At 42.0% G+C, this 17,124-nt stretch overlaps 1 protein-coding gene across 2 annotated transcripts in view; it reads right to left on the bottom strand.

Moving 5' to 3' along the window:
• orc4 (origin recognition complex, subunit 4) overlaps positions 1-17,124 on the bottom strand; it is a 114,605-nt gene that overhangs the window by 89,138 nt on the left and 8,343 nt on the right. Inside the window, exons 2-3 of one of the 2 annotated variants that reach the window (XM_073026152.1) lie at positions 12,597-12,672; positions 1,254-1,896 (exon numbers count right to left, since the gene is read on the bottom strand). In XM_073026152.1, coding sequence (XP_072882253.1) covers positions 1,254-1,355 — 102 coding nt within the window. In that variant the 5' untranslated portion in view covers positions 1,356-1,896; positions 12,597-12,672. The remainder of the gene's footprint in view (positions 1-1,253; positions 1,897-12,596; positions 12,673-17,124) is intronic. The other variant, XM_073026162.1, reaches the window with a different exon arrangement.

The following is a 17,124-nucleotide window of genomic DNA, read 5'->3' on the forward strand; positions in this document are numbered from 1 at the left end:
TACAGACATTGAATGACGCCAACCTTCTAAGGAAGTACAGTCGACTCTGTGCCTTCCTGCACAAGGCATCTGTGTTGGCAGTCCAGTCTAGCTTGTAATTCTCAGCTGACCCCTTGCTACTGCCCCCTTTATTTTTATCGTCCCTTTACAAACTCCCACTACCCCAGAAGGTATGGGCGATATTACCTAGCTTTGGAACCACTGTTCTAAACATTTTCTATCCAAGTACCTGTCTGGATATCTTTAAGACACTGTAATTACACCTGTCCTCAAAACCTCTTCAGGTTGTTCAATCTATATACCCATCACCCACCATGTGAAAAATCTTCCTCTGATGTTCCCTTTAAATCTTTCTCCTATCATCTAAAGACCATAAAACAGAGGAGCAGAACTGGGCCATTCATTCCATAAAGTCTGCTTTGCCATTTGATCATGGATGACTTGCATTTCTCTCTCAATTCCTTTCTCATGCCTTCTCCCTATAGTCTTTGACACCTTTATTAATCAAGAACATATCAAACTCTTGCTTTAAATATACTCACTGACTTGGCCTCCACAGCTGTCAGTGGCAATGAATTCCACAGATTCACCACTCCCTGGGTAAGAAATCCCTCTTCATCTCTTTACTAAAGGAACATCCTTTTATTGAGGCCTCTGGTCCTAGATTCTCCCACTTCTGGAAACATCCTCTGCATGTCCACTCCATCCACACCCTTCAATATTCTGTCAGTTTCAATGAAATCTCCCTTATTCTTCTAAACTCTAGTGAGTACAGACGCAGAGTTCCTCATATGATAACCTTTTCATCCCTCATATCATTCTTGTAAACCTCCTGTCCAACATCTGTGCACCCTTTCTTAGATAAGGGGCTCAAAACAACTCTCAATACTCCAAATCTGGTATGGATAATAATTTATAAACTTCATCATTACATTACCCTAACTTTAATGTCCTGATAAAAGTGCCTTGGCTCAAAATGTCCAGTTTTTTTATTTCCAGAGATGCTGCTTGACTAACAGAGCTCCTCTAGCACAGCCTTTCTCAAACTTTCTGCTCTGGAGGAACCCTTGAAATAATTTCAGGTCTCAGGGAACTCTTGCATAAAAATTATTATATCTGGAGCTCATGGTACACTAGCATAATCAGTAAGTTGTCGATATAATAATCCAAAAATAATTGTCAATGCTCTTTTGAGTAGAGAATTAATTTTTAGCCAGACTTTCTTTTTGAAAAAAATAGTTAAGGTTACTTACCTTTCTTGAAATTGATCTCTTTCTTTCCCAATCACAAATTTTAAAAACTCTTAAGGCAAATATATTTCTCAATTCTGGGTTGAACTTGATATAAGCACACATGGATTTTACCTTCAACTGAAATAAAACAATTTCTATCCTTGCTCTTGTGGCTTGATAAACAAGAAAAAGCTTGCTGAGACATGCAAGAAGTTGAAAACTACAGCAAAATATTCCTTCCTATGAAGGGCAGAATACTCTTCTTTTACAGAAATCCAGAACATGTCTGTGGGCAGGTCAGTAAATCTAATCTTGAGTCCACAATCAGATTGCATCTCTAGTTCTTCCTCTTTTCTCAAAGTCAAGCTCTCAGGCTGAGCAGAAGATTTAGAGAAAGTGTCCCTTACTCAGTCATACACGTGTTGAAAGGGAGGGAACTTCAGTTTTATTCTGCAGTTCTTCCAGGTGGTTTTCAATAAGACTCCAGACTTTCTGATATCCTTCCTCACTCTCAAGCCCAAGCAGCAGTGGAAACATTTCAAGAATTCCTTTTGCAACATGATTTCTTCCAAACACTCAATTTCCTTTTAAATCCAAGGATCTTGTCACTTGAAGTCAAAACACTTTCTCCAGGACCTTCCAGAGACTTGTTCAGTTGGTTCATCTGATGAAAAAAATGTCTGTTATATAGGCTAGTTTCTACTGCCATTCTTCATCTTCAAGCTCTTAGCAAAATCTGGCCTATTATTTTATTGAAAGTTCTTCTGCAATTTACCTTTCAGCTTAAACACCCTGCTGAGTTCTCTTCCAGTGTTAACCCACCAAATATCTGTATGTAGCAGGAGGCTGCTGTGCTCTTTCTCCAGGTTTTTAGTTTTTTTAAAAACATTTTTGAGTGAACTGGTCTTAAAGCTACTAAGTAATTTGCTTCCAGAAACTTTTTACTGTGTGTGTCTTTATTTTCAAAGGCTTTAATCTGTTTTGAGATTCCAATAGTCGTTTAAAATAATCAGCTTTTTTACGTGTCATATGTCTGTGATTTGTAGGTCAGTGTCTTTTCAATTTTGCTGGAGCTACTGCTTCATTTCTAAGTTGTTTGCCACAGACTAGGCCCAATAAAATAGGACAACTAGAATCACCCATCCATGTGAAACCCATTGATAAATAGCTTTCATTGTACAGACAGACATTTTTGCGTCCATTGTTGCACTAGTGCAGTGAAACAACTCAGTAGATTATAATTCTTCATCGTTAACCTTATCAGAATTGTCCATAGGCCTATGCCTAGAATCCTCCTCTTCCATTGCACACCTCCTCTTCAAAAATCGCCACACTGGACCACCTTTAGAATGAAAATTTCCCTCCAATTTTCTACCACACTGGCATTTCATTCGCTACCTTAAGTCAGTTGGCAGCGCGCAGGTGGAAGTTGGGAGGCAATTCGGGAGTGAGAGGATGGTGTTACAGCTCGAGTTGGGTGAGTCAATTCAATGCTCAGAAAACACTTCACACTCCTCAACACCCTCCCCTCCAAGCAATACAGCACACAATGGCCTCCCCTATCTCCTGTCAAAAGCTGAGAATAGACTCAACCAAATAAACACGGTCCAACTGTGCAATGCCATACAGGGCTAAGATTGTTACTGGGGCTGCTCAGTTGCTGCCCACCACTACAAGTGCTAGCATCACACACTGGGCGAAGTTTCAAAAAATGTTTTTTTTAATCACAATCTCTTGCAAAACCCTAGGGTTTTGCAGAACCCTGGTTGAGAAATCCTGCTGCAATATTTTGTGTACATTGCTCAGCATTACTCCGTGTTTTTCAATCCTAATCCTCTTGAAATGAATGTTAACAAAGGATATACCTTCCTTATTACTGACTCAACTTGCAAGCTAACCTTTAAGGAATCCTCACCAAGGGCTTCCAAGTAAGTCCCTTTGCAACTCTGATTTCTGAATTATTTACCCATTTAGAAAATACCTTTATTCCTTCTACTAAAGTGCATGACACAGTTAGCTATGCTGCAACCATCTGGCACTTTCTGTGCATTCTCCCAATCTGTCCAAGACTTCTGCAGACTCCCTGCTTCCTCAACACTACTTGCCCCTCCATCTATCTTTGTATCATCTACAAACTTGGCCACAAAACCATCAATTTCATCTCCATGTTATATTACATGGAAAGTAACAGAACATTGACTACTGCAGAACACTACTGGTCAACAGCAGCCAATACGAAATAACCTCCTTTATTGCCATTCTTTGCCTTCTGGCAGTCACTCAATCTTTTACTTACTATAATAACATGGACTTCTATACTGTTTAACAGGTTCATGTGCAGCACCTTCTTAAAGGCCTTCTGAAAACCCAAGTAAGCAACATTCACTGCATCTCATTTGTCTATTTTACCTGTTATTTCCTCAAAGAATTCAAATTATTTTGTCATGCAAAGCCTCCTCTTAAGGAAACCATGCTGACTTCAGCTTATTTTATTGTTTTTAAGTAGCCTGAAATCTCATCCTTAATTATGGATGATAAAATCTTAAATCAGGCTAACCGGTGTACAATTTCCTGTCTTCTGCCTTCCCCCTTCTTAAAGAGTGGGGTGACATTTGCAACTTTCCAGTCCTCCAGAACCATTTACAACTCTTGTGACAGTTGAAAGATCATAACTTATTTCTCCACAATCTCTTCAGCTACCTCTTTATGAACCCTGAGATGTAATCCATCTGGGCCAGGTGACTTATCTACCTTCAGACCTTTCAGCTTCACAAGCATCTTTTCCTTAGTAATAACAATTACACTCACTTTTGCCCCCTGAATATCAAATTGTTGACATGTTGTTAGTGTCTTCCACACTGAAGACTGATGCAAAATATTTATTCATTTGTCTGACAATCTTTGTCCCCCATAATGACTTCTCCAGCACCATTTTCCAGCATCTAAGATCCATACTTGCTTATCGTTTACTCTTAATATAACTGAAATAAAACTTTTGGTATCCTCTTTGTAATTCTGAGCTAGCTTACCTTCATATTTCTACTTTTCTCCAACTATGCTTTTTAAAGGTTGCCTTCAGTTGGTTTTAAAAAGTGCTCCAATCTTCTAGCTTCCTGCTAATTTTTGCAGTACAGCACGCCTTCTCTTTTGCCTTTATGCTGTCTTTGACTGTGCCCGCTGGTCTAAAACTCTCCCACTTTAGGAAACAGCTTCTCCACATTCATTCTATTTAGTGCTTTCAATGAGTTGCCCCCCTCAAAACTCCAGCAAGTACTGGTCCAGAGATATCAAGTGCTTCGCATACCCTAAACCCTTTCATTCCTGGAATTATTCTCCTGAACCTCCTCTGGTCTCTATCCAATGCCAAGATAAGGGGCCCAAAACTGCTCACAATACTCCAAGCGTGGTTTGGATAATACCTTAAAAAGACTCAGCATTACATCCTTGCTCTCATATTCTAGTCCTCTCAAAATTAATGCAAACATTGTATTTGCCTACCTTACCACTGACTCAACCTTCAAGTTAACCTTTAAGGAATCCTGCACAAGGATTCCCAGGTCCCTTTGAATCTCTGAATTTTTAATTTTCTTCCCATTTTTAAAAAAAAAGTCTATGCCTTTATTCCTTCTACCAAAATGCATGACTATACACTTCCTTACACCATATTCCATCTGCCAATTCTCCTAATCGGTCTAATCCTTCTGTAGGCTGCCTGCTTTCTCAACACTACCTGCCCTTTTGTAAACTTGGCCACAAAGCTATTAATTCCATCATCCAAATCATTGTGATACAAGTAGTGGTCCCAATATCAACTGCTGTAGAACACCATTAGTAACAGGTAGCTAACCAGAAAAGCCCTTTTATACCCACTCTTTGCCTCCTGCCAGTCAGCCAATCTTCTATCCATGCTAGTATCTTCCCTATAACACCATGGGCTCTTATCTTGTTAAGCAGTTTCATTTGTGGCACCTTGTCAAAGGCCTTCTAAAAATCAAAGTAACCAATGTCCACTGACTCTTCTTTGACTCTTTCTTCCTTTATGAGGCACTCCAGGGTTGTTTTGAGGTGGCAGGGTGGCAGGCTGGCAGGCACTCTGTGAGCCACATGGAGAGGACATTGATGGGCTCACAGTGTGCATCACTGGTTACATCAACTTCTGTGTGGACTGCAATGTTCTGGCAAGAACTGTCCTTTGTTATTCAAATAACAAGACATGGGTAACAAAGGACATCCTGAACACTAAAAAGAGGGTGTTTAGAGATGGGAATAGGAAGGAGCTGAGGACAATACAGAGGGACCTGAAAGCCAAGATCAGGGAGGCTAAAGGCAGGTGTAGGAGGAAGCTCGAGTGGAAACTCCAGCAGAACAACATGAGAGAGGTCTGGAGTGGGATGAGGACCATCACTGGGTTCCGGCAAACTAGCAACAGAGGAGCTGAAGGCAGTGTGGACAGGGCCAATGAACTTAATCTTTTCAACAGATTTGACACTGTGGCCCATGCCCATCCCCCACACAATTCATCTGTTGTCGGCCCCCAACCAACACATACTCCACTCTCCCCTCCTACACCTCCTTACAGCCCCACCATCCTGCTCTCGTGACTACACCCCTCCCACACCTAAAACCACCACAGTGGGCTTCACAGCTGAACAGGTGAGAAGACAGCTGAAACATCTCCACCCAAGCAAGGCTGCAGGCCCGGATGGTGTCAGCCCCAGGGTGCTCAAAGCTTGTGCCCCCCAGCTATGTGGAGTACTTCACCATGTCTTCAACCTGAGCCTGAGGCTCCAGAGGGTTCCTGTGCTGTGGAAGACATCCTGCCTCGTTCCTGTACCGAAGACGCCGCACCCCAGTGGCTCCAATGACTAAAGACCGGTGGCATTGACCTCCCACATCATGAAGACCCTGGAGAGACTTGTTCTAGAGCAGCTCCGGCCTATGGTTAGGCCTCACTTAGACCCCCTCCAGTTCGCCTACCAGCCCCGACTAGGAGTTGAGCATGCCATCGTCTACCTGCTGAACCATGTCTACACCCACCTGGACAAGCTGGCGAGCACTGTGAGGGTTATGTTTTTTGACTTCTCCAGTGCATTCAATACCATCCGCCCTGCTCTGCTGGGTGAGAAGCTGACAGTGATGCAGGTGGATGCTTCCCTGGTGTCATGGATTATTGATTACCTGACTGGCAGACCACAGTACGTGCACTTGCAACACTGAGTGACAGACAGAGTGGTCAGCAGCACTGGGGCTCCACAGGGGACTGTCCTGTCTCCCTTTCTCTTCACCATCTACACCTCGGACTTCAACTACTGCGCAGAGCCTTGCCATCTTCAGAAGTTTTCTGATGACTCTGCCATAGTTGGATGCATCAGCAAGGGGGATGAGGCTGAGTACAGGGCTATGGTGGGAAACTTTGTCACATGGTGTGAGAAGAATCATCTGCAGCTTAATGTGAAAAAGACTAAGGAGCTGGTGGTGGACCTGAGGAGGGCTAAGGCACCGGTGACCCCTGTTTCCATCCAAGGGGTCAGTGTGGACATGGAGGATTACAAATACTTGGGGATACGAACTGACAATAAACTGGACTGGTCAAAGAACACTGAGGCCATCTACAAGAAGGGTCAGAGCTGTCTCTATTTCCTGAGGAGACTGAGGTCCTTTAACATCTGCCGGATAATGCTGAGGACGTTCTACGAGTCTGTGGCGGCCAGTGCTATCATGTTTGCTGTTGTGTGCTGGGGCAGCAGGCTGAGGGTAGCAGACACCAACAGAATCAACAAATTCATTCATAAGGCCAGTGATGTTGTGGGGGTGGAACTGGACTGTCTGACGGTGGTGTCTGAAAAGAAGATGCTGTCCATGTTGTATGCCATCTTGGACAATGTCTCCCATCCACTCCATAATGTACTGGTTAGGCACAGGAATACATTCAGCCAGAGACTCATTCCATCGAGATGTAACACTGAGCGTCATACGAAGTCATTCCTGCCTGTGGCCATCAAACTTTACAACTCCTCCCTCGGAGTGTCAGACACCCTGAGCCAATAGGCTGGTCCTGGACTTATTTCCACTTGACATAATTAACTTATTATTATTTAATTATTTATGGTTTTATATTGCTATATTTCTACAGTATTCTTGGTTGAATAGACTGTAACGAAACCCAATCTCCCTCGGGATCAATAAAGTATGTCTGTCTGTCTGTCGTCTGCTCTGCCTGTTATTTCTTCCAAGAATTCCAAAAGATTTGTCAGGCAAGATTTCCCTAGGGAAATACTGTTGACTTCAGCCTACTTTATCATGTGCCTCCAATACCCCAAAACACCATCTTTAACAATGGGCTCCAAACTCTTCTCAGCCACTGAAGTCTGGCTAACTGGCCTGTAATTTCCTACCTTTAGCCTCTCTCCTTTCTTCAAGAGTACAATGACATTTGCAATTACAGGCTAATACATTATTGCCACAAAACAAAGAAAAACAATAGAAGCAATACACACAAAATGCTGCAGGAACTCAGCAGGCCAGGCAGCATCTAAGGAAAAGAGTACAGTCGACGTTTCGGGCGAAGACCCTTCATCAGGCCTGCTGAGCTCCTCCAGCAGTTGTGTGAGTTGCTTGGATTTGCAGATTTTCTCATTTTTGATTGAAAAACAACAGAACCCATTTTTAAAAGACCCACAGAAGACGGTCAAACACCAAATGAGTGGAAAAAAAAGAACAGATTATACATAGACCCTGAAAGTGAGTTCACAGCTGCAGAGCCAGTTCGGCACTAAGGCGAGCAAAGCCCGTCCAGGAGCTTGATGCTTTAAAGCGGCATGGAGTAATGGAGCCACCCATGAGTTCCACTTCTGCTATGAGGCATCAAAGCAATGTACATCCCCAACGATGGCCACACTCTCTAGAGACTAGTACATTGAATCCCCTAGAAAACTGCAAAAACGCCCAATCATTTAGTCAGCTCAAAAGAACATCCTTAAAAAGGAAATTACAGGCTGCACCCAATCACAGTTCAGAAGTATACAGTGCCTTGTAAAGGTATTTAGCCCCCAACCCTTTGTTCAGATAAATGAGTATTACAACCAGGGATTTTGATCAATTTAACTGAGCATTTTTATTTGTGAATTATGTCCTCTTTTTTTCATAGTAGAACCTTAAAAAAAACAGGTGAAACTGTAAAGCATGGAAAAACTAAAAATTCAAAAACTTAAATGTCATCAGTTCAAAATTATTCATTCCCCACTGCTCAGTATTTAGTTGAACCACCTCTCACAGTTATTACAGCCAGTAGTCTTTTTGGATAGGTCTCTATTAGATTTTCACAATATGATGGAGTAAGATTTGCCCATTCCTCCTTGAAAATTGCTCAAGCTGTGCCAGGTTAGTTGGGGAGTAGCGGTGGACGGCTACTTGAGGTCTTGCCAGAGATGCTTGATTGGGTTAAAGTCAGGACTCTGACTGGGCTACTCAAGTACATCAATTTTCTTCATTTGAAGCCACTCCATGGTTGCTTTGGCAGTGTGCTTTAGGTTGTTGTCCTGCCCAAAAATGAACTTTCTCCCCAGTTTACGCTTTCTGGCAGAGGCTAGTAGGTTTTTATCCAGGATCTCTATGTATTTAGCAGCATTCATCTTCCCATCAAAGCTGAACAGATTTTCCAGTCCCTGCTGTGAAAAGCATTCCAATAGCATGACACTACCTCTACCATACTTTACAGTAGGGAAGGTGTTATCTGGCTGATGTGCAGCATTAGATTTACATCACATGACCCACTTAGTGTTGAGGCCAAAAAAGTTCCCCCCTTAGTCTCATTCAACTGCAAGACTTTCTTCCACATCTTCACTGTTTCTTCTAAGTGACATTTTGCTAAGCCTTTACAGGCAAGAATATGCTTTCTTGTTTAGCCAAAGCTTGTGCCTTGTCGCTTTTCCATAAATACTACATTTGTGCAAAGCCTGAAAAATTGTGGAGCAATGAACTTCATCTTCAATTGCAGCCACTGACATCTGCAGCTCACTCAATGTCTGTTGGCATCACAGTAGCCTCTGTTACAAATGCCATTCTTCTCCATTGACTAAGTTTAGAGGGGTGGCCTGACCTAGGCAGTATGGATGTGGTTTCATTTTTTTTCCCCACATTTTCCACAATGGGCTCCACTGAGCCTGAGGTATGTTCAGTGCCTTTGAGTTGGTCTTCCCCAGATTTGTGCTTCTCTATTATCACTTCCCTGACTTACCTCAAATACTTTTTGGTCTTCATTTTGGTTTGGTCTGTTGAAAATCTACCATACTGTTGCACCTTACAGAGAGAGGTCTTTATTTATATGAATTCTTTGAAAAACAGATTATCTCCAATTTTCTACATCAACAAACTCAGTGAGTTGATAAGGTAATACAATATATTGTACCTGAAGAAAGGAGATGACTACTTTATCAGCCTCACAATTTTGTAGATTGTTGACAAAGTTTTAGTATTTTTATTTTGATTTGATATGATGCACAATGTTTTGTGGATTAGCTAAAAAATCTATTTTAAGTTTTGGAAAATGAGACATCAAAATATGAAAATAGTTGGGCTGAATATTTTTTCAAGACACTGTATCTAAAAGATAAAGAGCATCTTCTAGCTTTGTGAGCTATCTGCAACATGTCACCAACGGTCACTGGCACCATCTTGCACTTCCTGCAGACCTAGTCATCGGAGAGACTGTCAGGTACCCTGAAATCCTACATTTCACAGAGGAAGCTTTCCATTGCCTTAACTACCATCCTGTCTACAATTGCTGTAACTCTAAACTCTCAATTCCAGCCTGCACCTGTTCTTGCCCAAGCTTGTTGAATTATTCTAACACTGCCCGAATCCCAGAATGGCTACTGTGCCTACACCTTGCTTCTTTTTATTGGTCTCTGCTGAGTGCCTAAGAGATCATTATGACTGAAGCCTGCCGAAATGTTCCAAAAGGCATGGAGCTCTTTTTAAACCTTGCACTGTCTCACCAACAACCAACTTCTTGCGATGATGGCAGCCCACCAAAAATTTCAAAAGACCGAGTTATTTTTAAATCTTTTATTCCTGCATCTTCCAAAATGTTCTCAGAAACTTCTACCACTACTGTTCTACAATCATCACTGCTTGCATCCCCTTCTAATCAACTCTGCCCAACTGTTCTGTCATGCCTCTGTAGTTACTTTATTCAATTGCAATAACAATACACTGATTTTAGCTTTCCCCTCTCAAGATGCAGGATAAATTCTATCATATTATAATCACTGTATCGTAAGGGTTCCTTTACCTTAAGCTCCCCAATCAGATCTGGTTCATTGCACAATACCAAATTCTTAAACCCATGTCCTCTAGTTTTAGATTCCCTTGCCTGGGAAAAAGACCTTTATAATTGATCTTGTCTATACATATCATTTTATAAACCTCTATAAAATACATGGGTGCCACAGTAGCGTAGCAGTTAGTGTGATGCTATTACAGCACGGGGCATTCCGGAGTTCAGAGATCAATTCTGGCACTGCCTGTACATTCTCTCCGTGACCGTGTGAGTTTTCTCCAAGTGCTCCAGTTTCTTCACAAAGTTAAACCAGTTAGTAGGTTAGTTAGTCATCGCAAATTCATTTGTAATTAGGGTAGTGTTAAGTAGGTGAGTTGCTAGGCGGTGAGGTTCGTTGAGCCAGAAGGGCCTGTCCCATGCTATATCTCTAAATAAATACTGGGTCACCCCCTCAGCCTTCTTCACTTCAAGAAAATCAGTGCCATTCGATCCAACCCATTCTAATAATTCAAGCCTTCCTGTCCCATTGGCTTTTTGAGTTATTTCTTTCAATCAAAATGAAACATTGGAATATAGAATCAAACATTTTGTTACAAGTTTAACTTCTCTAAATCAAACTATCAGAAAAAAAAACTTGCTCACTTAACAACGACAATGTCAGATCATGGGCTCCAGTCTTATACCGCAATTTTATTAAATCTCATTACAATTTTTAAAAAATGGATTTAAATGTCAATTTGCAATCGAAAGTTGAATCTGCTAAGTATTTCCAGCATATCTTCTATTTCACATTTCCAGCAACTAGTGTTATGAATCTCAATGCTCCAGCATTGTTTGTTTCTTTCCTTTGTCCTGTGACTTTATTTGCCCGTGAACATCTCCAAAACAAAACATTTGCAATTAAAAAGCTTTCAGTCCCTCTGCCAGCACTATCATCAACAGTATCACATCTCTCATATTCTTCACCCTTTGTTCTCTGCCACTTAAAGTGTTCTTGTTTTCCTACTTTATCTGGTTCATACCTGGCTATTGTGCCATAATAATAAATATACTTCTTTTGAAAAGATGCTGGCTGAACTGCTGAGTCTTCATTTCATTTTTACTGTATATTGTCTTTTGGGTACATTTGAAAGATCACACACAAGACTCAGGTAAATTGCATCAGGTGTAGGCCACCAAGCCACTCAAGACTTCCCCATCATACAATATTGTGGAGGCTGAAAATAAGACCATAAGATAACAGGAACAGAATAAGGCCATTCAGCCCCTCTAGTCTGCTCTTGCATTTAATCATGGTTGTTTTTTTCCAACCCAACTTTCCTGACTTCCCCATGAAATCCTTTATACCCCTACCAATCCCAAACCTATCAATCTCTACCTAAAGACTTGGCCTCCACAGCCCCTGTGGTAACAAAATCCAGATTCATCACCACCTGGCTGAAGAAATTCTCCTCGCATGCTCGGCTCAACTCCAGTTCTGCTATTGATCTATCTCTACCTTAAATATATCTAATGATCTGCTCTAGTACCCTCAGGGACAGTGAATCCTAGCCTAAAAATTTCTTTACCAATTTTAAATGTCCAGCCCCTTATTTTGTGGTAATACTGTCTTGTTTGTGATCCGCCCATTAGTGAAATCATCTCAATATCTAGTGTCAAGCTCTCTTAGGATATTATATATTTTGATATGGTCAATCCACATTTATTTAAACTCCAATGTACACTTGATGAGCTGACATGTTCCGCCTGTGTCCACGCCAATATTTATCTTTGAACCAACATTAACTGCTGCCCTAACATTTTTTTGTAATTTGTTGTGTGTTAATTGATCACTACATTAGCTTTAATACAAAACAACAAATGATATGAAAAATGTTCCAAAGATGCAAGTTATTCCTGCAGCAAACTATACTTCTACCATTACTGTATTAGCTGGGGAAGATTGGGGGCAAACATGGAACACGATGAAATATATTGTACTCATTTGTTTTTAACAACAATTTTTCATTAAGAATCTTGTATACACACAAAACCAATTTTTGTAACACATAGGAAATTATACAAAGTAATTTGTAAATACAAACCTCGGCTATACACTCTCCTAGAGATAAACTGCTGTCCCTCATTCTTCTTTTGTTCATGATGGAAATTATTCACAAACTGTAAAACAAGTCAAGAATAAATAGGACCCAATCATTTTAAATGTTTCACAACTAAATGGTGACTACTTTATCAGAAAGAGTGAATGATGTTCTCAAAGTACTTCCTACAGACAAGTTTTTACTGACAAAATCATCATTATTAAATACTGTGCCATATGACATAGGTAATCATGGTCCTTCCTTGAGCATGATTGTGCTTGGCAAATTATTTTAGAAAAGCAGTATGCCATTGCCTTCATCTGGGCAGTGACTTTACAAGATGGGTGACCCCAGCCATTATCAATACTCCTCAGAGTATTCAGTCATCATATAACCGGGACTTGTGATATGCATCTGCTGTTCATACAACCATCCACCACTTACTCCCATGACCTTACGCAACCCTGATTGGAAGGGGGCTCACCCAAAGGTAAGCTGAAGGCTAGCAGACAGAAGCACCTTACACCTCCTTTGGTAGAGATGCATCTCCACCCCACCACCAAACTCTATTTACTCAAAATTGAGGTTAAATCACTCTAAAATAAATTCCTGATTTTGAAAATTAAAATTTGTAGTAGTGACAAATTACTTGAGAGCTTCTTAGTTCATTGTGCAGTCTTAGTAAGTTTGCTGGCAAAGTTGTGCATCCTAAATTGTCCTTCCAAATATTGCAAGGACAGTAATCAACAACATACATAAAGCTAAACTTCATCCACAAACCCAGAAAGCAACACTGGGTCTATTTCAACTGACACCATGTAACCCATACACTTATGCACCAATAAATGAAAGACATAGGAAAGCAAGATGGAAAAGGGGGAGAATGGATCATTCCAATTTCAATTCATTTAGGTGCACTCAAAAATTATATTGGAATATGATGAAAGAATTAAAATACCTTCCAACTGAAGCATACTAAAAGTATCATATAATCATATACTTCCGGTAACCGAATGCAGCAGTCTCTCAGGAGCCAACCAAATGTGTTTTTCATGAATGCAAGACAATTCTACTCCAAGAACGAGGGGTACTGCAGGTCTACTCCATCAGTGAGCTGCTCACTGATTGGAGTAGCTGGACTGGTGTTGACGGAGCTGGCCAAGATGTTGAAAGAACTGGTTGGGATATCAGGCTGTCAGAGGAGCTGGTTTGGGTTCGCAGGAGCTGCCCTGACTGCAGACCATGTTTTTGCCCGTTACTTGGAAGTATCGGAGTTGGTGCAGTATAACCAGGGTAGATTGTCTCAGATATTTCACTTGCGATCTCAAGACTCTGTTGGACAGTGATAATGTAAGTTACTGCAGGCCTGCTATCCTTGCCTGGTGGGGAGACAGTCAACATGGGAGCTGTATAGCTTCAGCTGCAGTGAGAACCAGGTGTCAAGTCTCAGCTTGCCTGTTGCTGCAGACCAGGTGAGAGATGTGGAAGCATTACAGCATGGTTGAGCTCAGCTGGGTCCTTGTCTCTCCCATCGGTGCTGCCCTCCCATGTTCAAACTGTGGAATGACAGACTGGATTGCGTACTTCCGTACACTGCTGGGAGACGGTACCATCGATTGCTAGGCATTGTTGCTCAGGGTCTTGGACTACTTAGGTTTTTTCTGACTGAATATGTTTCTTTGCTCGATAACTTGAATTATGTTACTTGCTATTTTTGAATGTTTGCTTGCTATTTCAAATGTTTTGCACCTTGGCCCCAGAGGACACTGTCTCATTCAGCTGTATGGTTTGTATGATAATTAAACTTAATTTGATTTGATAATTAGTTCAGCCAACCATATCTATGCCGACCATTGACTTTACTGATTCTATCTTCAACACTTACTTTGTTGACTTACATGCCCTGGCAACTTAAATGCTTGTCTAGATACATTCTAAATGTTGTGAGGAGGTGTGCGTTCACCACTCCATTAAGCAATATGTTCTAGATGCAAAGTATTTTTTGATTTTAAAAAAAACCTTCTTACTCATATACCCTGTTAACCTCCAAGCCTCTGATTTATCATTCCTGATATTAGGAAAAGTTTTATACTATCTACATAATACCTACATAATTATCCTCATAATTTTGTCTACTTGAATCCAGCCTCACTCTCTCAGCCTTTCCTCTCCGAGGATGACAAACCAAGGCTATCCAGTCCAGCAGAATATCCTGTGCCCTTCTTACATTGTGGTAACAAGAACGACCCAGAGAATGACCCGAAAGAGGTTTATAACATCATGGTGGACATTGATAAGTGAATCATCACTGTTTTCTCCCCCCTCGAGGCAGTGGAGTCTAAAACAAGAGAAGGGGAGAGGTTTAATGGGGAGACACAAGAGACTGCAAGTGCTGGAACCTGGAGCACCAAAGAAAATGCTAGAGGAACTCAGCAGGTCAAGTGTCATCTGTAGAGGCTGAAATTTAGGTTGAAAACTTAACCTGAATTGAAATATTACAGGATAGATAGCCAGTGTAAAGAGGAGAGGGGAAGGGGTTATGTAGGAGCTGGAGAGTAATTGGTGGATGCAGATACAAAGAGGTGATAGGAAGATAGAGAAGGGAACAGTGGAAATAGCCACAGAAACTGGGAGATGGTAGCTGGAGGCAACCGAGGAATACAGTGACAGAACCAGATAGGAAAGGAACAGAACACACAAAGTGCTTCGGATGTGAGGTGGAGCATTGAACCAAATAAAGAGAGGTGGGATAGACAGATGGGAACAGTAGGATGACGGCCACATGGGTGTAATGGGCAGAATTTGTGGGTAGAGGAGGAGAAAATTGTGATAGGGGACTGGAATGGGTATAGATGGAACTGGTTAGAACAGGAGGAGAGAAATGGCAGTGAAGAAACAGATTATCTGAAAGTGAAGAATTTAATAGCATGGCATTCAGTTGTGGACTACCTAGACAGAATATGAGGTGCTTTTCCCTTGGTTTACATTTGCCCTCAATGGCCGTAGAGAAGACTGAGGTCAGACAAGTCGGTAAAGGAGTGGAGTGGGGGGGGGGGCGGGGGGGAAGGGGATTAAAATAGTTTGCAACTGGGAGTGCCAGATGGCCAAGGTGGATGGAGTGCAGGCAGTCAGCAAAACGGTCACTTAGTCTGCGCCTGGATTCCCTGATGTAGAGGGTGCCACATCGAAAGTACTGAAAGAAACAAAGATTGGAGGAGGTGGAAGTGAATCTCTGCCTCATCCGGAAGGATTGTTTAGGTCAATGGATGATGGTAGTGCGAGGAGAAAGTGTAGGTGACTGACAGGTGTTACACTTCCTATGGTTGCAGGGGAAAGTGCCTGGGGTGAGGGAAGGAGAAACAAACCAGGGAATCATAGAGAGACAGAAAGTACACTGCAGATGCTGTGGTCAAATCAATATGTACAAACAAGCTGGATGAACTCAGCAGGTTGGGCAGCATCCGTTGAAACGAGCAGTCAACTTTTCGGACTGAGACCCTTCGCCATAGAGAGAGTTCTCCCAGTAGAAAGCAGAAAAGGGGCAGGGAAGGGAAGATGGGGCTTGTGGTGGAATCATATTGTATCTGGTGGAATAGAAGAATGTGCTGGACATATTGGCTAATGAGGTGAAAGATAGGGACCTAGGGAACACTATCCCTTATCTCTCTGGCAGGAGGTGGAACGAGAGCAGAAGTGCAGGAAATAGAGGAAATGTGAATGAGAGGTCCATCAAGCAGAGTGTGGATTTCACACAGAGGTTGTGGAATGAGCTGCCAGACCAAGTAGTAGAGGCAGATACAATTAAAATATTTAAAAGACATTTAGACAAGTACATGGACAGGAAAGATTAAGAGCGATTTTGGCCAAATGGTGAGAGGATAGGGTACCAAGGATTCCCACAGCTACCTGGACTATACCTTGTCTCATCTTGTTACTTGTAAAAACACCATCCCTTCCTCTCAATTCCTCCGTGTCTGCTCTCAGGATGAGGCTTTTCATTCTAGAATGAAGGAGATGTCCCTCTTTTTCAAAGAAAGAGGTTTCCCCTTCCTCCACCATCAATGCTGCCCTGAATTGCATCTCTTCCATTTCATGCACGTCTGCTCTTACTCCATCCTCCCGCCACCCTAATGGAATAGGGTTCCTCTTGTCCTCACCCACCACCCCACCAGTCTCCATGTCCAGCACATAATTTCCACCACCTCCAACAGGATCATACCAACAAGCACACCTTCCACCCCCCCAACTTCCTGCTTTCCACAGGAATTGCTCCCTACGCCACTCCCTTGTCCATTCGTCCATCCCACTGATTGCCCTCCTGGCACTTATCCTTGCACACAGAACAAGTGTTACACCTGCCCCTACACCTCCTCCCTCACTACCATTCACAGCCCCAAACAGTCCTTCTAGGTGAGGTGACACTTTACCTGTTAGTCTGCTGGGGTCATTTACTGTGTTCGATGCTCCCAGTGTGGCCTCCTATATATCGGTGAGACTCACCGGGAACAAGTTGGAGGAACAACACCTTATA

Source organism: Hemitrygon akajei, chromosome 2, assembly GCF_048418815.1.
Source record: "Hemitrygon akajei chromosome 2, sHemAka1.3, whole genome shotgun sequence".
NCBI lineage: Eukaryota > Metazoa > Chordata > Chondrichthyes > Myliobatiformes > Dasyatidae > Hemitrygon > Hemitrygon akajei.